Below are 26,063 nucleotides of genomic sequence, written 5' to 3'. Positions count from 1 at the left end.
TAATTTAAACTAACATATTCATCCTGCTGTAGCCATGTTTCTGCAAGGCAGAATAAATAAATATTCTGCCTTACCAAATCATTTAACACATTTTAAACATGTTTGTGTTTTTACCTTGTGACTCCTCAGGAATGCTGATTCCCTGAGACTCAAAGATCATGGGAAGTCCATAATCTGTGATTTTCAGTACAAAACGTCCATCGACTAAACAGTTTGTTGATTTCAAACGGCCATGAGTCACACCTCGCAGATGAAGGTACTTCATGCCCTGAAACACAGACGATATCAGGAAAGTGGTTCTCAGAGTGGTTCTGAAGCAAATTAATAAACCAAAACAGAGCTTCAGGTGGTAAAAGAGTGCATCACTAACTTAAGCTGTAATTTCTTTGAGAGTGCAGCTCAGTCTGACTTTAAATTTTGAGAAGTTCATGTTTCACAGACCACCAGTGGCTCAAAGAGGATTAAAAAATTAGCAGAATAACCTACAGTCAGACCATGCAACACCTCAGGACTCAGAAACATGAAGATTACCAGACTCATTATTAAATCCATTTTAATATTAGGACTGTATGGCACTAACAACAATAATGAGCAGCAGTAGTTATGTAAGTGATAATTGCAGTTTCAGTTGTAATAGTAGTAGTACTGGTATCATCGTATCAGTACAAACAGTGGCATCTTGACAGGAAAAAGCAGGCAAGTAGTGCTTGTGTAGTGAAATTTAAAAAAAAATATGGCAAAACTACTCACTTCTGTCTTCTTGGATTTGTTATAATGCTTCTGCTCTGTATGCATCCAGACTTTTCAATTACTGACATCTTGTATCCACTGCCACCTCCCTATTTTAGTTCTTTCAGCCTTCTGTGTCAACTATAAGCTTTATGATAAAGCTTATAGTTAGGGCTGGATCAGGTGACCCTGAAGCATCCCTTAGTTATGCTGCTATAGGCCTAGTCTGCTGGGGGGTTCACACAATGCACTGTTTCTTCTCATTCACCTTATTTACTTTGTTTATACTCCACTCTGCATTTAATCATTAATTGATATTAATCTCTGGCTCTCTTCCACAGCATGTCTTTCTCTCCCCTCAGCCCAACCGGTCGCGGCAGATGACTGCCCCTCCCTGAGCCTGGTTCTGCTGGAGGTTTCTTCCTGTTAAAAGGGAGTTTTTCCTTTCCACTGTCGCCAAGTGCTTGCTCATAGGGGGTCGTTTTGACTGTTGGGTTTTCTCTGTATTATTGTAGGGTCTTTACCCACAATACAAAGCGCCTTGAGGTGACAGTTTGTTGTGATTTGGCGCTATATAAATAAAATTGAATTGAATTGAATTGAATTGAATTGAATTGAATTGAATTGAATTGAACTGCACATCTGGCTCAAGGGCTACTGCAGGAATAAAGGCATTCTTGTTGTGGACAACTTCACGAAATGCCTCAACCACCCTGTGCTAGGGTAGCGTTAGAGTAGGACTGATGATCCCTCTAACTGTACTGCCACAGAATTTCTTAACATTGCAAAATCATTTAATTTAGTGCAACATGTTGCTTGCCCCACACGTAACAGTGGCCACACACTGGATCTAGTTTTCACTCTTGGTTTATCAATAAATTCCTGGTCATGTCATGTTTGCAAATGAGAACTGGTTCTCAAACATTTGCGATGCGATCAGAACCATTTCCCGTTTCCCGGGAAACGTTAAGACGGGAAACCGGGAAAAAGGTCGTGCGAAAGTAAAGAAAGAAGAGAAAAGAAAGCTTCAGAATGTTAAATTTAAGGAAATATTGAGAGAAGGGTTCGTTTAATGCGAAAAGCATTACTCTTCATTTCAGGCACGTTCAGCCTCCGTTTAAGGCTTCAGCCTTCATCTCAAGCGTTTTAATAGAGGTATTACACAGTTGTACTTTTTTCCTCTGTAATTTGTTGAAATCGTAGGCAATGTGTTTAGCCTAAGGTATTTTGTATTATATAATTTTATATTATTATATATTGTTATATTGCATTATATAGCCTATAAAATATGCCTGCCCTGAACAATAAAGAAATATCTGTTTAACTTCGAGTGTTTCTTTTCCTCGTTTGCAGCCGCTTACTAACAATCATGAATTAGGATGCGGGCCTAATGTGTGAAGAAAGTATCATGAAATAGATTACTTTAACATATTTCCCTTTTAAAATGGAGTTGAGTAAAATGTATATTTTTTAGGCTATAAGGATCGGCCAGTTTTTCAAAAGACAATTCACAACGAACCTACTTTAACCCTCAGACACGGCGTTATAAATTTGCTGTTGCCAGAATGGCAATGACCAAGTCGTAGTGCATTACTCAAGGCCCTGTGTTATGTCATGTTATAGTGCAGTACGGTAGTTAACTTTTCAATGACTATTACAGCGTTTCACTGGTGGAACGGTGTGCATTGTGGACAGTGCAAGTAGCTGAGCCTTTATCAATGCTGTGTGGAGATAAACCGTATTGTTTTGCACCAGCAATTGTAAAATAGCTTGGTATAATTCCATGTACAATGCAGGAATTTTCGAATTATATTTGTTAAGGGAGTGTTGAGGAACGATACAACACCGCATAGCTCGAGCACTCGAATGCCGAGATGTAGGTTTTATTGCATTAATCGAGCCAACGTTGCCCCCTACTGGGCATAACAGGACATAGCTGGAAAGCTACCTCTACAATATCAAAATAGGTTAAGCCCGACACAGGCTACAGAAGGCCTAATTAAAAAAAAAAAATTTTAAAAAAATAAAAAAGACCTTTTTCCCGGGATTCCTGGGAAATGGCTCGTCTTTTCCCGGGATTTGATTCATGTCATTTTCGGGAAAAATATTAAACCCTACTCTGCAGCTAGGTTTTCAGCTCTCCTTTCTAATGTGACCACATCAGTAAATACTTTTTGTGATTATTAGTGTTCATTCATCAATTCTGGACAGCATAGCACTGTTAACAGTCAGATTAGCCCTAGTCATCAATTCTTCCCCTTGGTTCAGTAATCATATCTGTTACCATAGAAGAAAGTGCAGAAAAGCTGAACGTGTGGAAAAATACAAATCTCCATGTTCACTACACCACATGGAGGAGTTACTAACTATGCTTAACCAACTCATAAACAATGTGAAAACATCTTATTTGGCTGGTTTGATTAATGATAATAAAAATACACAATTTCTGTTTGACACTATCAGCAGACGCTTTAATCCCTCTCAGTCAACTTTGCATTCCATTTTCTAATGACTACCAAGAATTATTAGATTTTTTTCAATGGCAAGATCAGCAGTTTAAGGTCACAGTTCAAGTCTGTACCTAGTTCTGTTCTGATTTTAAACTAAGTTCACAACAAATACTGATTGTTTCACACATGCCTGTCACAGTTAGGGAAGGGTAGGACCCAAATACAGGATGCGTGAAACTGGAGCTAAACTCTAATGGCTGTATTTGCTGGAGGCTCACAGGATACAATAAACAAAAACTCAAAACACAACAAAATCTCAACCAAGGCTGCAAAACACAGAAACAAGCCCGGGAGAACTAAGGAAAACCTAAACTGGGAAACACACAGCCAGAAAGGGGAAACACTGATGACGACGCAACAAGGAACAGAAGAAAACAGAGGGCATAAATACACATCAGGTAATTAGGGCAAGTGGAAACAACAGGGATCAACAGGTGAAACAAATGAAACTAATAAGACAGAGGAAGCAAAACTAAACTCAAAATACAAGGAACACGAGACCATCAAAATAAAACAGGAAGTGACCAACCAAGACACACACACAGATTTGACACACGAAAACCTGACAGAGGGAATGACTAACAGACACCTACTTGAACACACAGGCTGACAACACAGGGAAGACAGACATGAGAGACTCCACAACACCAGTGTTAATTTCGTTGACTAAATATTTTTGTCATAGTTTTTGTCAACGATCCTAAAGCTGCAAAAACATAACTTCTGGGACTACAAGACCCATACTGTAACCCATCCAAAAATCAGAATCCTGGAGCCACGCCTAGTAACAGAAAAAGGGTCTCTTGCTGATCACTTCAACCCATATACATGATGCAGAAGAGTTAGTGAAGTGTGAAAATGTTTTGAATAACTTCTTTAGAACATTAATGTATATTGCTGCTAAATAGATATCAATGCAGATGTCATGGCTGACTGTGTGGGTAGCAGGATTAGACCCCAGGATGCAGACTCTGAGACACAGAACTACACTTAAAAAGTGGTTTATTAGCAGAATGGCATGAAATAAGGAATACAAATAACTGGGCTGGACAGGTGCCAGAACTAAACAAAACCTAACAGGCAAGGAGGTGCACAGCAGGGAGTCATTGAAGACAATGAAAGAAAGAAAAGAGAACAACTAAGGGCTTAAGTACACACACTAGGTAATCAAGGCAAGCGGAAACAACGGGTGAAACCAATGAAACCAATAACACAAAGTTATCAAAGTAAATCAGGAAACACAGGCATGGGACGGAGGCACAGACTAGTCACAACACTGGGAATAAAACTCAATACAAAAACACAGAAGGCCAGGGACATGACAAAATGACAAAACAGACAGAAGAACACAGACGCTGGGAAAACAGGAACAAAGGGAACTAGGAAATCAAAATGTAACAATAACGAATAACAAGGCAGAAACTAAGGTGGAAAACAAACTGGGAACATAACTCAGTGAAAACAAAACCTTCACACAAAACGCTGGGCACACAGCTCAGGACCATAACAGTAGATCATTCATTGTCCTGTCTTTGTTTATTACTTTTTAGAATAGGAACTTTTTAAGATAAGATAAAGATAAAGCTTTTTCCCACAATGGGGAAAATTGCACATTACAGCAGCTCAGTACAGAGAAGAATGATGAATAAAACAAATGAAATAAAATAGAATAGAAAACACTCTACTATATACATTTGTAGCCGGTAAAGTATACAGCATACACAGTATGCATTATATGAGTGAGAGTGTAATGAATAAAATGTAGATGTACTGTGTGCATAAGTGATGGCAGTAGAGGTAAAGTGTCAGGTGACTCATGACATCATGATGTGTTGTGCAGTCTAACTGCTGTTGGGATGAATGACCTGTGAGAGTGCTCCTTCCTGCAGCGAGGATGTTTCGTCTCTGAGTGAAGGAGCTGCTCAGCTCACCTCATGCAGACTTGTCCATAATGGATGTCAGCTTTGCTAAACACAAAACGCTGGGCACACAGCCCAGTATAACAGCCCAGCACTGAAAGTGCTGGCTGAGCCCCCGCCTTAGCCAGCACTTTCATATTAACATCTCTAACAAATCACTCATTTGAATTAATTACAAAGTTTAACCAGCTGTCTTATTTAAATATCACTTTAGTCTTTCATTAATGTGTTTAATCCTCTATGGATATTGGGGATACAGTCATACAGTGCTCAGCCTTTTAATTCAGGTTTGATTTTTATTTTATAAACATATTTAATGTCCTGAGATCATTAAAGGATATGGTCCTCACAGGACCCATTTTCAGTCACTGAGTAGTAGTAGTAGTAGTAGTAGTAGTAGTATTAGTAGTAGTAGCATCTCAGCAGTACCTTAATGAGATCCATTATCAGTGAGGACTTGAACATCCAGTCCAGCCTCACATTGCTGTCAGCCAGCAGGTCTGCCAGACTTCCTCGAGGGCAGTGTTCAACCACCAGAGCAAAGATCCCTGAGTCCACAAACAGACCCAGGTACAGGTTCAGGTTCTCATGTCGCATCTCCCGCAACTGAACAACAGACAGAAAAATAATGCAATAATATTATTCTGTTCACTGTTGAAAATATTGTTTCAGATTCTAATGTTAACTCCATTTAAATTGATCAACAGAAAACAAACCGGTTCATATTGATTGATAATTATTCTTCAGCTCATCCTACCTGGCTGAACATATTCTGGGTGTTTTGATTGGCCTCTGTTGCTATTTTTCCAATGCAAAACTTCTTTAACCAAACCCAGTCTCCCTGACAACAGAAGAGCCAATCATGGCACAGAGTGAATGTGATAGCACAGGTAAACAGACACAAGTAGAAAGGTACAGATACAGGTAAAGGTAATACCTCCAGTATCCCGATGTTGGAGCTCTCAGGCGTTGTGAGGATGTAACTTCGAGCAATCGATCGTATTGGAGTTTTAATTTCCAAAAGACTCTTCATGATCGACTCATCATTCAGTTTCTATGAAAACAACAACAAACTAACCAGGCCCTTTTTCCACCGACCGGGTGCCGGTGCTGGTGCCAGTATTTGAACCATTCAGTGTTTTTTCCACTGCAAACACACTCAGCTGAAAAACTAGTTCAACTTGGGCCCTGCAAGCTAGCTGGTCTGGAATCAAGAATGAATGAAGAAAGCGGCAGAAAGTCGGAACTCTGCCATCTCAACAGAAAGTTTTCTATCGCTAATTCACTCCATGGTGTGTGTTACATGAGAAAAGCAAAGCAATTTTCACAGCTGTGAATTAGGTTGGGCTCTAAGGCTGAACTTGCTGCTTTGTATCAGTTCATGTCACAGGTAAAAGGACACACAGTGCGTACTTGTCGTCTTGCTCTAATCGCTGTCTGTGTTTCCCTCTGTGCTGCACACAGATGCTGCAGTAGTTTGGTTTGGACCATAAAATGTGTTTGCAGCACAAGAAAGGGGAGCGTGTTCCTTCCCAGGCCACAGTTGTAAATAAGAACATGTTCTTAATCTGTCTGCCTGGTTAAATAAAGGTTTAAGTAAGTGTTCTCCCACGTTCGTGCCCTTCGGCTTCCGTGTCCAGACGAGGACCCGCCCGCACTCATACATAAAGGAGCAGTTCACAAAGCACGGTAGAAACGCAGGCCCGTTCTTAAGTATTTCGCCAGTTCATTGAAACTGACACCAGCACTGGCACCAGCATCAGCACCTCGGCAGTGGAAATGTAGTACCAATGGTAACTCAATGATCAGCTCAAAGTCAAACATGAGTAATGATGGCTAGCTGTTAGTGTTCCTACTTCTCCTAGTACTGCATGTGAACTACACACACTACTACCACCACTGGTGCCAGATTGAACAGTAGTTACAACCAGCATATTGTAAGCAAGCTAAACAGTTTCTGACCTTCCTGCTGACTTGGGTGTCGATGAAGACGATATCATCCAGAGTAAGGATCATTTTGGTGCTTTTCACTGCTCTCTTATTGTTCCTGTTCACAAAGATATTATTATTATTATTATTATTATTATTATTATTATTATTATTATTATTATTATTATTATTATTATTATTATTATTATTATTATTTGGAGTGGGTGCTCAAGGGAGAGCACCTGGTGGCCAGGCCATAGCCCATGGGTGTTTGTTGGACTCTACCAGGGCTGCCCTTTGTCACCAATTCTGTTCATAATTTTTATGGAGAGAATTTCTAGGTGTAGCCAAGTGATGAAAGGCTTCCAACTTGGTGGCATCAGAGTCTTAGCTATGCTTGCTGCGGATGATATAGTCCTGTTGGCTTAGTCAAATGGTGGTCTCCAGCTTGCACTGGCATAGCTCACAGTCGAGTGTTAATTGGCAGGTATGAGAATTAGCACCTTTAAGTCTGAGGTCATGGTCCTCAGCCAGAAAAGGCTGGAGTGCCCAACTCCAGGTCATGGATGAGTTGCTGCCCCAAGCGAAGAAATTTAAGTACTTCAGGGTCTTGTTCACAAATGAGATGGGAGTAGGGGATTGACAGACGGATTGGGGCTGTGGCTGCAGTGATGTAGACACTGCACTGGTCTGTCATGGTAAGGAGAGAGGTGGCCAGGGAGAGGGAGGTCTGGGTTTCTCTACACAGGCTGCAACCCCAGTGACCCAGTCCCAGAAAAATGAAAGAAAATGGATGGATGGATGGATGGATGGATGGATTGATTATTAATAATCATACTTTGCGTGAGATTTACACTTCATCAGTAATGAATGAGTGATCGAGTACAAAGTTTTTATTAACATACATTTGTTTTATTTGTTTATTTATATTTAGCAGGAAATTACAGAGGAGTGTGTGTTTCAGAGTGTGTGTTAACCTGCTCCAAAAGAAAAGTCCTCCAAGCAAAGCACAGAACAACAGGAAGAGGAAGAGCACTGTTACAGCACCCATACCTGCAGACAGTGGAGAGTTAAAGTTTATTCAGATTGACTGCAGCCAGCAAGACTTCACAGACATCAGCCTTTAACCTTTGATCAACATGAACTATGTAAACAGGAATACTAAACCAGGACAGATACAGAAGTTACAAGGTTTACTTAAGACCTCCTTTGGACTAAAGCACAAAGTTCCCACCCTCTCTGCAGGTTGGTAAACACACCTCCACTGCAGGCCTCATCTGGATTAAACCAACAGAAGCTGGCTGAGGGGGGTTTTCCGCCAGGAAAAGTGAAGGAGCGACTCAGGGGTCTCAGACCTCCAGTCATCCCATCAGTGTGTGTCGGAGAGAGCGAGTGTGTCGGGACAAGACGGTCACCATCACTGTCCAACACCACATAGCTGGCCTGCAAGCCATGCCCCTCTTTGCCTCCATACAACACCTGAGACAGAAGAAGAGAGGAGCTAATTGTACCATCACATTTATCATGAAGACTTGCCAGGATATGGACTGTCTGTTGTCGTGTTTGTCTTTGGGTCAAGTAAGATGTGAATTATGACAGCATGATGTAAATGTTCATGCAAAACAAAGTCACATCAAAATCTGTAACCCAGAATAATTAATTATTCTGCATGAACTTTGTGTAAACTAATATGGATGGATGTGGTTATGCTGTCTGAAGTGGGAAAAACTACTAATTAAGCTTTGAATATGCTCAGAAAGCTACAGATTTCATCTGTCTCTAATTTAACTCAACAGAGTAAATGATTTATCAGTGACCTGTAACAGATCTTGGAAGTAATGGATAGGGGGTTTCTTATGTGTGTGTGTGGACACAGAGACTGAAGAAATTAATCTCTCTTAATTAGAACTAACTGTTCTCAGAGCGGTGTCATCTGACACAACAGGATTCAGTGAACAGTAACTCTTCACAGGCTTTAATTCTAAACCTGGGAATACACCCAAACCCAATAAAAATGCTCCCTGTAACAGAGAAAGGGTCATCTTCTTCCCACATATAAGACAAAACATCATCAATATATGGTGAAATACTGAATATGTTTGGGAAGCTAATGAAGCTACAAAAAAAAAATTAGAAAACAAATTCAATCTTTGAATAAGTCATACGTTTAAATGTTTGAAAAGAGTAAAGTTTTACTACTCTGTTTTTATACTTTTTACCTTATCCCATCTATGATCTGTGCCATGACTCTAATTATGAATGATTTAGAACAGTTCATCAAGAAAAACAGGTTTTATACTGAAAGCAATAACATAATCAAACTAGTGATGCTACCTTTTAAACAAAGTGAAGCTTTATTGTGAAGACTCAGTTCATCTTCCTAGTATCAGTGCTTAAATCTATCAATGTAACCTGATTGAAGCCCTGGAAATCAAAGCCTCCATCTGACTGGATGAGCTGATTGCCTGTCACCCAATGTCCACCTCCTGTCTGACGACGCTCTTCCACTGCCTTTGCAACAAAGTAGACCATGTTGAAAATGGTCCCAAACAAAGGAGAAACCTGTAGATAAAACCCAGGGCAAAACATTATCAGATAAAGAATCTCTTAAATACTTCATATGTTTATATGTTATTCATTTGTTTCCCTATGAATCTGTCAGCTAACGCCTGTGTTTATTGTTATTTGTTTACCTCTTTGGCAGAAACACCAGGGCGAATCTCTCGGCTGATTTGAGCCTCACGAAAAGCTTCATAGAAACTCTGGTCAGATGCCATGGTAACAGTAAGAACAGCGCTGTAGGCATGACGAAGTTGCGTGCTATTGGTCAGCTGGTTGAAGACTGTGTCCTGATTGGATAAAGTAGGGAAGGAACCAATCAGAACTCAGCTTCAATTATACATGTCATCCATGAGTAGGTAAAGACAATGAAGTTGGTATATAAAAATCTTTGAAATGAATAAAGGGGCTGTGTTTCAGTTTTCTTTTGACAATCAGAGAAAAATAAATAAAATCTCATCAAGAACTTATTGGCTGGTTACCTGATAGGGCATGGCATACAGCAGAGCATCATAGGGAATAAACACGTAACCATCAGAAACCATCCCCATGTCTAGAGCAGTCAGCAGGAGCTCCTTCTGATCCTCTCCACCAATTAGGATGGAACTCATGCACATGATGACCACTGAAGATGAAATATAAACTTCTCTGATCCGATGTATTTATTCACTAACAGTAACGTCAGAATCATCTATTGGCTCTAACCTTTGACCTTGTCAGCCTCTCTGATTTCATTCAGTGCCTCCCGAGCGCCGCCTTTGCCCCCCGTTTCCATGGTAACCACTGGCCCAATTGGTAGACCCATAGCCCGGAGTGCAGAGGCCACTTCCTGCCCGGTGCTCTCCCAAAGATCAGAGGGAGCTAATTATGCAACAAGAGGAAGAGGGACCAAGAGAGGAACAGTAAAAAGAGAACCAGGAAAAGTAGCTATTATAGAAACTGATAATGGCATACAAAGACAATCACAATAAAAACAAACTGCTGCTGTAAATGTTGGAAACAAGCTGTCGGACATTTCATGCAGACTCTGTGTTCAAGGCTGTGCAGGATTAAATTCAGTTCAATTTTATTTATATAGCACCAAATCACAAAAAAACTGTTGCCTTAAGGCACTTTATATTGTAAGGTAAAGACCCTACATTAATTAGAGAGAAAACCCAACAATCAAAATGACCCCCTATGAGCAAGCAGATGGTGACAGTGGGAAGGAAACACTCCCTTTTAACAGGAAGATACCTCCGGCAGAACCAGTCTCAGGGAGGGGCAGTCATCTGCTGTCTGCAGGGTGGGTTCACATTAGGAAAGGTGAATCAGGAACAATGTGCTCTGTTTTGGTGGCAGATGACCTGCATGATTGCCCTATGACATCCTAGTTTCTCATGGATCATCCAGTTGGTGGTGGTATCAGAGTCCTGGGTCAAAAATTATGAACCACAGATCGTGGAGATCTTTTGAGCGTTCATGAAACTGTCTTTAATGTATTGTACCAGACAAATAGGACAAATGTTGAGGTCCTCCCAGTCCCTAAAATGAAGAGGTTCATCGATGATGCCCACTTTTCTCCTTCAGAGTGGTGGAAATAGGCTCGGAGGAACAGAAGAGTTAAGTTACTGGTTCTGTTGAACTGCCAACCATTTTGCATATGGTGTATTTTTTTGGCTTTACTCTGTTGGAGAGTTTTGGGAGGTAGAAGTTCTCTATGCATCTGGCTTCCCCAGTGAATTAGTTCTAGTGAACATGTTGGTGGGGTTGGAGAGAAAGAATTAGTGATAATCTGTTAAACTTGTTATATCTCTCACATGTTTCTAGCCAGAAGCTGTGGTCAAAGGGACTGGAGTCAAAGCAAAGTCCTCACACAAAAGACCACAGCTCCCTTAAACCCCCAGTCAGAGGTTGGAAGTAACAAACTGTACTTAAGTACAGTTTTCAGATATTTGGACTTTGCGTGAGTATTTTATTCCCTACATCGTTACACAATTGCCTCTACTTACTACTCCTTTCCAAACAATATTTGCAAAATTTAGGTTAAAGACATTTGAGTGGAGTTTTATTTCCCTTCACTGTGAGCCTTCAAACATCAAACTGATTTGAGTCTAAATGTAAAGCAATATTAACACATAAAAACAATCCTACTGATGAATTCCCCAGTAATGGAGAATTCATCAGTAGGATTGTTTGAGAGATGAAAAAGCCAAAACAATATAATTTATGCATCATTTAGGGTGCTATATTCAGAAGTTAAAGTGGTCCAGAGCAATCCAGAATAGCATTTCTGGTCCAGATGTCTGTAAACTGTGGTCCTGGTACTTCAGAATCTAACTACTTCTACAGAAGAGGAGTGAAAATAAAGGGAGTATTGTGGTTTCTTGATCTTGATGCCATGATGTTGTGTTTGAAGGAATTCTTGGTCAACAGTCTTTATAAAATAACATAAGTTTTATTACAAAAAGACAATGTCAAAATACAGATGCTCAAGACCTGGGTGAGAGAAAGCCAATGATCTTCTGCACACCAAACAAAGAAAACTACAAACTTATATATGCTTTAACATCTGCTACACACTAGGGTTTAATATTTTTCCCGAAAATGACATGAATCAAATCCCGGGAAATGACGAGCCATTTCCCGGGAATCCCGGGAAAAAGTTTATTTATTTTTTTATTTTAATTAGGCCTTCTGTAGCCTGTGTCGGCCTTAACCTATTGTGATATTGTAGAGGTAGCTTTCCAGCTATGTCCTGTTATGCCCAGTAGGGGGCAACGTTGGCTTGATTAACGCAATAAAACCTACATCTCGACATTGGAGTGCTCGAGCTATGCGGTGTTGTATCGTTCCTCAACACTCCCTTAACAAATATAATTCGAATATTCCTGCATTGTACATGTAATTATACCAAGCTATTTTACAACTGCTGGTGCAAAACAATACGGTTCATCTCCACAGCATTGATAAAGGCTCAGCCACGCTGTCGTGGCGACATCTGTTGCGCTATATCTCCACCAGTGGAACGCTGTAATAGTCATTGAAAAGTTAACTACCGTACTACACTATAATATGGCATAACACAGGGCCTTGAGTAATGCACTACGACTTGGTCATTGCCATTCTGGCAACAACAAATTTATAACACCGTGTCTGAGGGTTAAAGTAGGTTCGCTGTGAATCGTCTTTTGAAAAACTGGCCAATCCTTATAGCCTAAAAAATATACATTTTACTCAACTCCATTTTAAAAGCGAAATATGTTAAAGCAATCTATTTCATGATCATTTCTTCACACATTAGGCCCGTATCCTAATTCATGGTTGTTAGTAAGCGGCTGCAAACGAGGAAAAGAAACACTCGAAGTTAAACAGATATTTCTTTATTGTTCAGGGCAGGCATATTTTATAGGCTATATAATGCAATATAACAATATATAATAATATAAAATTATATAATACAAAATACCTTAGGCTAAACACATTGCCTACGATTTCAACAAATTAAAGAGGAAAAAAGCACAACTGTGTAATACCTCTATTAAAACGCTTGAGATGAAGGCTGAAGCCTTAAACGGAGGCTGAACGTGCCTGAAATGAAGAGTAATGCTTTTTGCATTAAACGAACCCTTCTCTCAATATTTCCTTAAATTTAACTTTCTGAAGCTTTCTTTTCTTTCTGAAAGTCAAATCGACGCGCGTGACTTTTTTCCCGGTTTCCCGTCTAACGTTTCCCGGGAAACGGGAAATGGTTCTGATCGCATTTCCCGGGAATCCCGGATCCCGGGATTAAACCCTACTACACACGTTGTCACACATAGACTGGTTTCAACCAGCTTTCATGGGGGGGTCAGAGAATCCACAGCTTTACACCTTTCCTTATTTGGTCAAGATGAACAGGGCAGATGAGGTCCCAAACTGAGAGGCCCCTTGCTGGAATTTTCCTATATTTTAGGAGATAACACATGCAGTTTCACATAGGAACGTCAGACACTACAGTATCTTTTTTTTTTTTAAGTGGCAGATCATTTCAAATGCAAGGTTTCAATCAGCTCTATGACTAGCAGCAAACATGAAAAGTGTGTGCATGCTGTAGGTCCAGCTGCTGTATTTTCCAGAGTCAGTGACAAGCTCACTCAGAGATGAAGAAAGATGGAAGAAAGAGGGCAGAGATGTTTAATTTAAAGGTAAGGACTGCTGAGGGACATCTGATAACCTGGACATTTAAAGTTTACACATAATGCCCTGATTTTTTAACTCAGATATTGGATTTTTATATGAAATGAAGTTAGGATTTTTCATATTGTGAAACATCCTGTAAATAAACTGAGGTACACTAACTTTGTGTTATTCAAAGGCTGCATGAAAATACTGCAGTTTAGTGCAGGATAAACAGGTTAGTTTGTTGTACTGTGGTAAGTTTACAGTAAAGCTCTGTGTTGAACTGGTGCAAAGCAGCTGTGGCATTCATGGTCAGAGTTACAGGCTACATAAGTGTAGCAGAGATTAGTCTGAAGCTGAGATTCATTCATCGGATTCCACCCTGAATGTCTGTACCATTGCCACCTCTGTTTTTAATAAACAACTATATCAAACACTTATGCCTTTTTCCACTATCACATACTTGGCTAGCTCCATTGTCAACCAATAAGCACAAAAATGTTTGCACCTCATCATTGGACCACGGTGTTGTTAGTGTATAGCCATTTCCCTTGTTGGGTTAGGGTTAGGGTTATATCTGTTACCAGGTACTACCCTACCACTTAATCAAAAACCTTAAAAATCGTTGAGTCAACCAGAGTAAATACTTGCAGAGACATTATAGTACAAAGCAATGGCAAACAGTTAGAGTCCAAAGACCAAAGTTTAAAGCATGAAAATAAAACAAATAAGGATGAACCTATCTCAGAGCAGTGAATTAGTGGTTCAGATTAAATAATCTAAACAATCTGCTCAGATTAAATTAAAATAAAATATGTTTGAATTAAGCAATTAGGGTGATAAACACCACACCCCATGTCGTGATGTAACATCCTCACCTGTGATGACGCTGACATGCGCCCAACCAAAGAATCTGAGCACAGTGAACAGGACTTTGCTGGGAGGAGTCAGTGGTGGCAGGTTTGGCCAGTCAGCATCTAGACAACCAGGAGAGGCAAGCCCTGCCTCCCAATGCTCAGCCAATAAGGAGGCAGCATGACAGAGGGCAGGGTTAAAGGGTCCAATGTAGGCATGGCCATAACCTTCAAAGTCCCCAAAACTGATCAGAGCTAGAATAAAGATCACAGGTTTTAAGGATCTTTACAAATAAATACCATACAAATAATAATAGTTACATTAAAATATTTTTAAAAAGAATTTATTAATTAGCATTCCCACCATCTAATGTTCTGTTAGCTAATTGGTTAACAAACCTTTGGAGGTGGAGCAGTCCTCATCCAGAACTTTGACATCATACCAGTACCCTCTGCTGAGACTGCTGTCACTCCGTAACCGGGACAGTGCCAGAGTGGCCGCTGCTGTTGGCATTGCCCGGGAAAACAATGGGTCACATGACCACGGACCAACCAAGGCCATCTTGAAGGTCGCTGCCCAAACCTCTGTGATGCATAACAACCACAGCCACGTGCCTAGAAACCAGGGAAGCTGCATCCTGAAAACCTGCTGGAGATTCAGACAGATTTTTAGACAATCAAGAAGAACAAAAACTTTCAGTCTGCACATTTAGACCCAGAAAACCAATTGAGCCTGTTAGTGAGGAAAATTAACCTATAACAGTCTGATTAATTTTAAGGATGGGTATTAGGATTGTTAATAAGGTTCCTCTACCACTAAATAACACCAACTGAGGGATTTATGGGAATAAACATACACCTGTAAAATATGTTCACATTATTCATCTGGTCCGTTTTTAGGAATTCGATTGCTTATTGCAGCTATAAGTTTAGAGCGTAACTGAGTCACTAAAGCTTCTTTTCCACTAGTACCAACTCAGCATGACTCGACATGACTCAGCATGGACTTGGTAATCACATATTTCTGCTACGGAGATACACCCTTTACAATTTCACGGTCTATTACTGTTGCCATTTGGCAGTTTTCCACTGTAGTTTTTACAAACTTTTTTTTGCAGTGCAGGAAAAAGATTCTCACTGTCAGTTCAATACATTATCGCAGTAAAAATTACAGTTATGTATTGTTTTTTGATTTACGGTAATCACATGTTTCTGAGAAATACACCCTTTTTGATTTTACAGTCTATTACTGTTGCCATTTCACAGTTTTCCACTGTCATTTTTATGTACTTTTTTTACAGTGTTCATGCCTCCCATTCTACTTAAAAGTAGAATGGGAGGCAGAGCCTTCAGCTTTCAGGACCCTCTAGGATTCAGCTAGCTTGGATTCAGGAGACAGACACCCTCTCTATTTTTAAGATTGGGCTTAAAACTTTCCTTTATGATCAAGTTTATAGTTAGGGCTGGATCAGGTGACCCTGAACCTATGGAGAGCCATTTCATTCAAAATGAAATAAATAAATACTGCTATTGATAAATTATTAATAATTATTCCATTAAATAAATATCCCCATGAAATAAAATTTAAAAAAAAAATTTTTTTTATTTCTTTCTTATTCTTATTTTATTTTAATTTATTTCAAGATTTATTTATTTATTTATCTATTTATTTATTTAGCTATTTATTTATTTCATAATGGAGTTTTATTTTGTGACACTTTTATTTTGTAAAGCTATTTTACGTATTTCAGTGACTTTTATTTTTAAAAATTTTTTTTTAGGTCCTCAGAGAAAAGAAATCTGACAGGTAACCCAGCCATGCAGTATGAACAGGCAGGAACAAAAAAAAAAATCATTTATGTTATCTGCTACAGGCTGGGGTGCCCATGTTCATGCACTTGTGAAGACATGCATGTGCTCCCTTCCAAATTTATCTTAGTCATCCCAACTCATCATAAGATTTTTTTTCTTCCCCTTTACAAAAAAAAATAAGCAAGAATAAAATAAACAAGAATAAAAGCACCTCAGTGACGACCTGCATCCAGACCAAAGAGAGTATCAGAAACCAAATCAGTCAGTGTGGTGAGTCCAAACATCACAACACAGGATGGCAACAAGAACCCAAGTGTCAGCAATCTGCATTAAAGGGCAAGAAGCAGTGGAAACCCCCGTGCCAGGGCAGAAACATGCAGGAAGGTCTACATCGGTGTCTGAGGGTCTCTACAAAGCCAACAGAGGCCGAGAGCACAACCCGGTCCCACCCAGGCGGCACAGGCACCCAGAAAAGGAGCTCAAAGCACCAAACGAGCCGAGGGAGAGTGAACAGACCCAAGAACCCAGGAGGCACAACAGCCAGGACAACCTAGGCACCCAGACACAGCCCCAGCAGCACAGGAAAACCCGGCCCACAGGATACCCACCCAAGCCCCCCACTCCCACCGCCCCCGCCACCCCCCGACAGAGCAAAGGGCGCCCACCCCGCCCCAGAGAGCCAGGCACAGGGGCAGGGCATCAGACCTGCAGGGCAGACGACAAGCCTGCACCACACGGGCACACGCGGGGGGGGGGGGCAGACTAACAGAGAGACTGTGGGGCAGGGGAGGGAAAGAGGAGGAGCCACATAGCCCAGCCAGCAAGACCTATATACCCCAACCCATCCTCTAGCCGCACCGCCCCCAATGCCCACAGATCCAAAAACAAAGCCCCCACACTGTCAACATAACACCCCCACCACAACTAGCCACTCAACATCCACCCCGGGGAACCACAGAGGACCGGACCCCACCAGCACCGGGGAGGAGAGAGACAGCAGGGGAAAGGAAGAAGCGATGCAGGGGGCCGAAGCCCCCCCCCCCCAAAACCTAACCTGCCCGCCTGCCACTCAACCCCTACCATAGTGTTTATCACCCATATCATTCCTTTGAATATTAAATTAATTAATTACATTTTTTAATATAAATATTATTTTATTTTATTTTATTTATTTATTTGTTGTGTATAATATATAGAGTCTATGTATTTATGATTCAAGTTTGTTCCCCAATTTCCTGACTGTGGAACATCTATAATTTATCATAACTTATGCATTTTCCAATTGCCTGACTGGAATTCATTTATTTTTAAGTGTGAGTCCCACCTACCCGTGTAAAGCGAGTTGTGAGATGCATTAAAAATGGAAGGCAGGTGGGGTATGGCAGAGTGAGGCGGGTGAGGGCCAATCCACATTCCTGTAGATGGCCCGACCCGCTATGTAGCCTCCCAATCCAGCCTGCTCCCAACACTTGTAGTGAGATATATATAGTGCTCTACATAGATACAATTAAGATAAGATAAGATAAGATAAGAGATAAGATAGTGTTTATTTGTCACATGCACAGTTATACACAGTACAATGCACAGTGAAATGTATTTTGTACCTGCAACCATATATACACACACATATAAATAAGAAGAATAAAAATAAAAATAAGTAATTCACACTATACACTATACTCTATGTACTATACACTATACACACTTTTACATGGAATTATAGATTATAATATTTACATTGTGCAATAATAGTCCAGTTAGGGCTCAGAGCTGAGCAGACGGATGGCTTGTGGGTAAAAACTCTTCTTCAACCTTATTATGAATCTTAAGTATGTGTGCTAAGCTAGTGCTGTGCATTAAAAGAAAAGTGACAAGTGAAGCCAATCAGACCGGGGGGGGGGGGGGGGGCAGAGGGGAAGTGCAGCGCCAACAATGCCCCCATCCATCCCCAACCCGAAACCCCCCAAACCCACCCCCAGACCCGGCACCAGGGGAAGGCCCGGGCCCCCGCAGATCGGCGGCGGCGGGGCAGGGCCACAGGACCCTCCCAAGGATCCCCAGAGAGGCAGAAACCACAGCAAGGAGACAGGGCCGAGAGCGCGAAGGGTTTTAAGGACTGATCAAGGGTGAGAAGGAAGCTAGAGACCACCGGGAGGCAAAGCAACCAAGGAGAGGGACATGGGAAGGAGTCACACCTTCAATGTACGTGGCTAGGTCTCACGCAAAGACACCATGGACAACCCCCTCAACCCTCTCCCAACTCCAGAAAAAGTCTCCCCATCCATCACCATCCCACCCCACCACACCCCACAAAGCCCGGGCAGCACAGCCCCAAGTCCACCCAACAGGCCCAACCACCCCACCCCCGACCAGCACCCCAGGCCAGGGGGAGCACCCCCGCCCCCCAAGGGGCGCCAGGGGCGAGAGAGGAGGGGCGTCAGGAGGGCACCCAGAGAGCCGACCACCCCCTACCCCAGGGCCAGCCAGGGCACCCCGACAGGCCAGGCTTATGGCCATACCACCCTGAACGCGTCCGATCTCATCTGACTTTTATTATTTAACCCTGTTTTTCATTTGAAGCTCTTTTTATTTCATGTTCTTATATTCAAATGAGGGGGCGGAGTTTTATCTGTGGGGCAGCACATTTCGCCTTCCCCTCCAATTAAGAGGGTTAAGCAAAATGTCAAAAAAGTAACTTAAAGGGCCAAATTGTATGTTATTTTTGACATCAATTCGCGGACCGGAAGTGGGCGTGGCCGGATGTGGCCCGTGGGCCGCAAGTTTGGACACCCCTGCTATAAACCTTATATTGTGGGAGGTAGGGGTCTAAAGTTAAAATGCTGAGTGCAACAGCAGTTAAAGGGTGTCTAGTGGCACAGAAGGGTCCAGTGAGGTAACTGTTAGGTCCGGTGGGATAATATGGCAGGAGATGTAAGATTCTGGAACAAACACTACTATATAAGAGTGTCTGAAAAGGTGCAGTTTAAAAACTGAAATATTGTTTGTGTGATAGTTAACTGTTCAAGAGAGTGATGGCTTGTGGGAAGAAACTCCTTTGTAGCCTGGATGTCCTGATCCTCATCTGGCTGAAACGCCGACCTGAGGGGAAGAGCTGAAACAGATGGTGTCCGGGGTGAGACGGGTCAGTGAAGAGCTTCTCTGCGCGCCTCCTGGTTCTAGCGGCGTGCAGGTCCAGCAGTGTAGGCAACTTAACCCCAATTGTCCTCTCTGCAGACCTGATGATGCGCTGCAGTCTGTGGAGGTCATGCTTGGAAGCTGAGCTGCCCCACACTGTGATGGATGTGGTGATGACAGACTCTATGATGGCTGTGTAGAACCGCACCATCAGCTTCTGGGGTAGTTTGAACTTCCTCAGCTGACGCAGGAAGTACATCCTCTGCTGGGCTCTCTTGACGATGGAGCTGATGTTGCTGTCCCACTTCAGGTCCCTGGTAATTGTTGTGCCCAGGAACCTGCAAGACTCCACTGCCATCACAGTTCTGTCCAGGATGGTGAGTGCTGGCAGGGCTGGAGGGCTCTTCCTGAAGTCCACTGTCATCTCCACTGTTTTCTCTGTGTTCAGCACCAGGTTATTGTGGCTGCTCCACAGGACCACCTCCTCAACCACCCGTCTGTAGGCAGACTCATCACCATCTCGGATGAGACCAATGACTGTAGTGTCGTCTGCATACTTCAAGATCTTGACCGAGGGGTCCGTGGAGGTACAGTCGTTTGTGTACAGAGAAAAAAGCAGTGGTAAGAGGACACAACCCTGTGGAGCGCCTGTACTGATGATCTGAGTGTTTGAGGTAAACTTACCCAACCTCACCTGCTGCTGTCTGCCAGTGAGAAAGTTGGTCTAGCCTTCATACAGGCGTCACCTGCCCTCACCTCAGCTAGCTCATGTCATCTAGCAACCCTGACAGTGCGAAGCACCGCTGTGTAAAAGCAGCTGGTTAAACGGAGAACAAACTTTTGCTCCTTTTTGTGGTTTAATTTAAATCTTTAATTCAAAATAAGCTGTTAAAACAAGCATAACACATTTCAACATCAAGGAATACAGCTGAGCGAATGATTAATTTCCAACTATATTAAGTGAGACATTAATGTTGAATAAATCTATCCAGTTATGATGCTTAACTTTAATTTCAGCCAAACCGATTTGCTGAGGAACAAATGAAACACTAAAACAAACCAAACATCAGTCGTTAGAGATCATCTGAGTGAGTTATATCTGTGCTTAACTTCCACTCGCTGGCGAAAGCCAGCGGGGGTTTGAAAAGGATATGCCGGCAGTCGGTCGTTCTCTCTGGCTAAAGCGAGTCTTGATAGCCCGGTCAGCTGACAGCTAGCGAGGCGAGCTGCTGGTAGAGCAGCAGCAACGGACAGCTCTGAAAACAGGAGCACTTTTTGCAATTAAGCGATATCTTGATAAAACGAGCTGATATTTATATATCTTAAAAGTTTATTTTATGTCACAGAAACAGTAATTTTTAAAATTTTTGGCAGGTATCCTCTGCTCTGGTCCAAGTCCGCCACTCCTGACCAGCGCTGCCCCACAGATAAAACTCCGCCCCCTCATTTGAATATAAGAACATGAAATAAAAAGAGCTTCAACTGAAAAACGGGGTTAAAAATAAGTCACTGAAATATGTCTCTGGAGCTTGAAAAAAGGCGACTGGACTTCTTTTTGTTTCTTGAAGACGTTTCACCTCTCATCCGAAAGGCTTCTTCAGTTCTCAACCAAATGGTGGAGAGACCCAGGTATTTAAACCCCTGTGGGCGTAGTCCCCTGGAGGTGGTTATGACCCTCTATTGATCATGTGTGTGAACACATGTGCCCAGGTGTGAAGGGGGCGTGGGTCATATTTAATCAGTGGTTTCAGTTGAAACCAATTTAGGACTCCGCTCCATTGTTTCCTGTGGCCTATTGAGGTCACTGGAACAAAGGTGTGAATGGGGGTTGAGACGTCTGGGAAGGGAGCTCAGGACAGCACTGTAAGCGGGGGAAAGTTGGTGACGTAATCCACCTCCTCTGTTCAATGATGGTTGTTCACAGTGGACATAGATGGCTTCTTTCACTCCTCTTTCAAACCATCTGTTTTCCCTGTCCAAAATGTGAACATTGGCATCCTCAAAAGAGTGCCCTTTTTCCTTCAGATGCAGATGTACTGCTGAATCTTGTCCTGTCGAGGTGGCTCTTCTATGTTGTGCCATTTGTTTGTGAAGAGGCTGTTTGGTTTCACCAATGTAGAGGTCCGAGCACTCTTCACTGCACTGAACAGCATACACTACATCGCTGATCTTGTGTTTGGCGGGTTTGTCCTTGGGATGAACCAGTTTTTGTCTTAGGGTGTGACTTGGTTTGAAGTATACTGAGATGTCATGCTTGGAGAAAATTCTTCTGAGTTTCTCTGACAAGCCTGACACATATGGGATGACAATGTTGTTCCTCTTGTCCTTCCCATTCTCTGTAGTTTGTGTTTGGCCTTCATTCCTGTGCATCTTAGCTGATTTGATGAAGGCCCAGTTGGGGTAACCGCATGTTTTGAGGGCTTTCTCAATGTGTGTGTGTTCCTTATGCTTCCCTTCTGCCTTAGAGGGAACACTTTCCGCCTGTAGTCCGCTAGCTTTCTTGAGTCCCTTTCATACTCCCGCACCAATTGAAGGGTGTTCCTCCCAAAGTGCAAGGCAATATGTCTGTGTAGATTCTCAGTCATCCAGGTCATAGTAGTCTCTGGAGCTTGAAAAAGGCGACTGGACTTCTTTTTGTTTCTTGAAGATGTTTCACCTCTCATCCGAAAGGCTTCTTCAGTTCTCAACCAAATGGTGGAGAGACCCAGGTATTTAAACCCTGTGGGCGTAGTCCCCTGGAGGTGGACAAACCCGCCAAACACAAGATCAGCGATGTAGTGTATGCTGTTCAGTGCAGTGAAGAGTGCTCGGACCTCTACATTGGTGAAACCAAACAGCCTCTTCACAAACGAATGGCACAACATAGAAGAGCCACCTCGACAGGACAAGATTCAGCAGTACATCTGCATCTGAAGGAAAAAGGGCACTCTTTTGAGGATGCCAATGTCCACATTTTGGACAGGGAAAACAGATGGTTTGAAAGAGGAGTGAAAGAAGCCATCTATGTCCACTGTGAACAACCATCATTGAACAGAGGAGGTGGATTACGTCACCAACTTTCCCCCGCTTACAGTGCTGTCCTGAGCTCCCTTCCCAGACATCTCAACCCCCATTCACACCTTTGTTCCAGTGACCTCAATAGGCCACAGGAAACAATGGAGCGGAGTCCTAAATTGGTTTCAACTGAAACCACTGATTAAATATGACCCACGCCCCCTTCACACCTGGGCACATGTGTTCACGCACATGATCAATAGAGGGTCATAACCACCTCCAGGGGACTACGCCCACAGGGGTTTAAATACCTGGGTCTCTCCACCATTTGGTTGAGAACTGAAAAAGCCTTTCGGATGAGAGGTGAAACGTCTTCAAGAAACAAAAAGAAGTCCAGTCGCCTTTTTTCAAGCCTATGACCTGGATGACTGAGAATCTACACAGTCACTGAAATATGTAAAATAGCTTTACAAAATAAAACTCCATTATGAAATAAATAAATGAATAAATAAGTAAATAAATAGATAAATAAATAAATAGATAAATAAATCTCGAAATAAATTAAAATAAAATAATGAAAATTAATTTTAAAAATATTTTATTTTATGTCATGGGGCTATTTATTTATTTCATGGAATATTTATTAAAAATGTATTAATAGCAGTATTTATTTATTTATTTATTAACTTATTTATTTATTTCATTTTGAATGAAACGGCTTTCCATATGAACCAGCCCTTAGTTATGCTGCTATAGGTCTAGGCTGTTTCTTTTCATTCACCTTATTTACTTTGTTTATACTCCACTCTGTATTTAATCATTAATTGTTATTAATCTCTGGCTCTCTTCCACAGCATGTCTTTTTTCTCTCCTCTCAGCCCAACCGGTCGCGGCGGATGACTGCCCCTCCCTGATCCTGGTTCTGCTGGAGGTTTCTTCCTGTTAAAGGGAGTTCTTCCTTCCCACTGTCACCAAGTGCTGCTCATAGGGGGTCATTTTGACTGTTGGGTTTTCTCTGTATCATTGTAGGGTCTTTACCCACAATACAAAGCGCCTTGAGGCGACTGTTTGTTGTGATTTGGCACTATATAAATAAAATTGAATTGAATTGAATTGAATTACTCCGGAACATCGTTGTCAAACACATGAGCGTGGTGTGCCACTATAACGTTAAGTTAGCCACCCCAAGAATCAGCAGTGTTGGACTTGTGGCATGATTCTAGAACATTGGACTTCCTTTTGACTGATTTTATCCTATGTGTTCATGTTCTTGTAGCATGTATGTGGATGTATGACTGTGTGTGAGTACTGTGTGGGTTTTACTGTGATTAGGCTGCTATTTTAATCATTGAGCTTAATTGCATATATTTTAAATTTGTTTTTCTTTTAGTGTTGGATGAGCCAGTGGCCGGACTGGTCTGTGTTTCGGTGGTGAAGTCGCTGCGTGGTGCGCCTCTGCTGTGTTTTGTGTTTTTTGTTAGGGTCCCTCCTCGCTGCAGTTGAGTCCATATTTTTCTAGCTTTTGTTTGCTTGTTTTCAATTGATGCGCAAGTGTTGTTGCAGCCAAGTCATTTTATGGTTGTTATTTTATCCCTTTATTGTTAAAATTGCTAAAATACTATTTTTACAGTTCGGAACTCTCTTTCTGGCCCTGGTGTATTTTTTGGACCTGTGAAATTTTAGATATTGATATTAATTTATTAATATTCCAGAAGGGTGATATCTCCTCTCCTTCAGGTGGCGTTGTTGACTAAATCATTATATGTTTACATATAATGACAATAAAGTCTTCTTGAATCTCTTGAATCTTGAAATTCGAATAATTATTGTAAGGGAAAAGACCGCACCCTCACACTAGCAACCTACCACAAAACACATTTGTTTCAATTTCTTTAGTTTAATCCATGAAAAATGCCAAAGATAACACAGTAACACAGAAGAAAACAGCATTATTTTCAATAGCATTCATCAAAGATAATTCCCAAAGAATTTTTAGCTGAAACTTGACACATCTCAGCATGGTGTGTACTGTGTCCCTAAGACATTTGAGGAAACTGAACAAGGGGAGAACAAAAGAAATGGCCAGCCTGAAAAAAAACCATCTACAGCTGATAAACAGTATCTGAAAGCCATGTCCTTAAGGAATAGAAAAAAACAGCAAAGACCTGACACAGAACCTGATAGATTCATTTGACCCTTCAGCTGATCCATCTACTGTTCACTGAAGCCTCATCAGAAAGGGTCTCAGTGGAACCATGGAAATTTTTGGTTCAACTCTTCATCAATATGTATGGAGGAGGTCAGGAGAGAGGGACATGTTTTAGCAATGATCCCGAACTCACTGCCAGAGCAGTAAAAGCACACTTAAATAGGAGCAGTGTGGGACAGAACAGAACAAAAGGCAGAAACATCCAAAGAAGAGCTTTGAATGTCCTTCAAAGAAGCCTGGAGAACTGTTTCTGAAGACTACTTAAGGAATTTTTAAAAAAAGCTGCCTCAGAGAGTTCAGGCTGTGTGGAAGAATAAAGGTGGTGCTCACACCAAATATTGACTTTAAATCTTATCAGAATTGTAAAAACTCAATTTTTGTCATAATATTCTGAATGTTTCATAGACTTTTTTCCTATTTGCCCAGCAAAATATAAAGAAGTAAGGGGTTGCTCAAGTATTGTACACAGAACACGAATCAGGCTTTAAATATACTTGCTACTAATTCCGTTCCTCTTTGTTTTGAATCCAGACAAAGTCTGAACTTCTTTCATTACCATCAGATGTCAGCCACTTTTATATTCAGACATCAACCACAGACATCATTGATTAGGAAACCAATCAATAATCTGTTTACCTTCACCTCAGATCTTCATCTGTCCAAAGAAAAACATCAGAAACATAATCCTGAACCCACCAAGCAAAGGAGCAGAGCAACATAAAGCGCTGAAGTCAGGGCAATCGAGGAAGGAAGAGAGAGAGTGAACACTCATCAGGGTTGAGCTACATTCACTTACAGTGGAGAGAGAGGAGCTTTATTTTAATCTTGTTTGGAATTCAGGAGGATCTTTGTCTTTAGTATAAAGTCTGTAATGAGAGGGTGAACACCTGTCTGTCTCATTCTTCTCTCTCTGACTTCATTTCCTGATGATGTCACAGCTTGTGGTCACATGATCAGACAAGTGAGCTGCCTGAATAAAATCAGTCTGGATGAATCAGTTACTGATTCATCCAGACTGATTTTATTCAGTTACAGTCCATGTGTACTTGCACACTTATTATTTCAGTTTAAAACATCTTGAAGCTAATTGAGTCATTTTTATCCACCGTGTCCTGTTTTCCAAGGTTCAGGTGAACTTGAAGCTCTGGTGAGTTTAGCTCAGCCCTATAGGTTCAGGCTGAGTGCTTTGTTGGTACCCGTGATCTGTTAATCCTGATCTGGATTAAGTCTCTCTTCAGAGATCACAGCTCCAAGCTGATCTGCAGCCAGGAAT

At 41.6% G+C, this 26,063-nt stretch overlaps 1 protein-coding gene across 2 annotated transcripts; it reads right to left on the bottom strand.

Moving 5' to 3' along the window:
* LOC115777232 (retinal guanylyl cyclase 2-like) lies at positions 1-25,550 on the bottom strand. 2 transcript variants are annotated; one of them, XM_030725070.1, is made up of 14 exons: positions 25,427-25,550; positions 15,040-15,289; positions 14,665-14,895; positions 10,352-10,507; positions 10,129-10,271; positions 9,781-9,936; positions 9,500-9,649; positions 8,347-8,566; positions 8,065-8,140; positions 7,121-7,205; positions 6,096-6,212; positions 5,916-5,999; positions 5,588-5,764; positions 1-268 (listed from the first exon to the last, which is right to left on the bottom strand). In XM_030725070.1, exons 2-14 carry the CDS (start codon positions 15,275-15,277, stop codon positions 83-85), a joined length of 2,019 nt encoding a protein of 672 aa, XP_030580930.1. In that variant the 5' UTR covers positions 15,278-15,289; positions 25,427-25,550; the 3' UTR covers positions 1-82. The 2 variants fall into 2 exon arrangements, with proteins under 2 accessions (XP_030580930.1, XP_030580931.1); XM_030725071.1 differs by having other exon boundaries at positions 15,040-15,286; positions 25,427-25,532.
* Positions 25,551-26,063: the final 513 nt, after the last annotated feature.

The sequence above is a fragment of the Archocentrus centrarchus genome, unplaced genomic scaffold, assembly GCF_007364275.1.
Source record: "Archocentrus centrarchus isolate MPI-CPG fArcCen1 unplaced genomic scaffold, fArcCen1 scaffold_45_ctg1, whole genome shotgun sequence".
Taxonomy (NCBI): Eukaryota; Metazoa; Chordata; class Actinopteri; order Cichliformes; family Cichlidae; genus Archocentrus; species Archocentrus centrarchus.
This window is presented reverse-complemented; position numbering and strand designations above follow the sequence as displayed.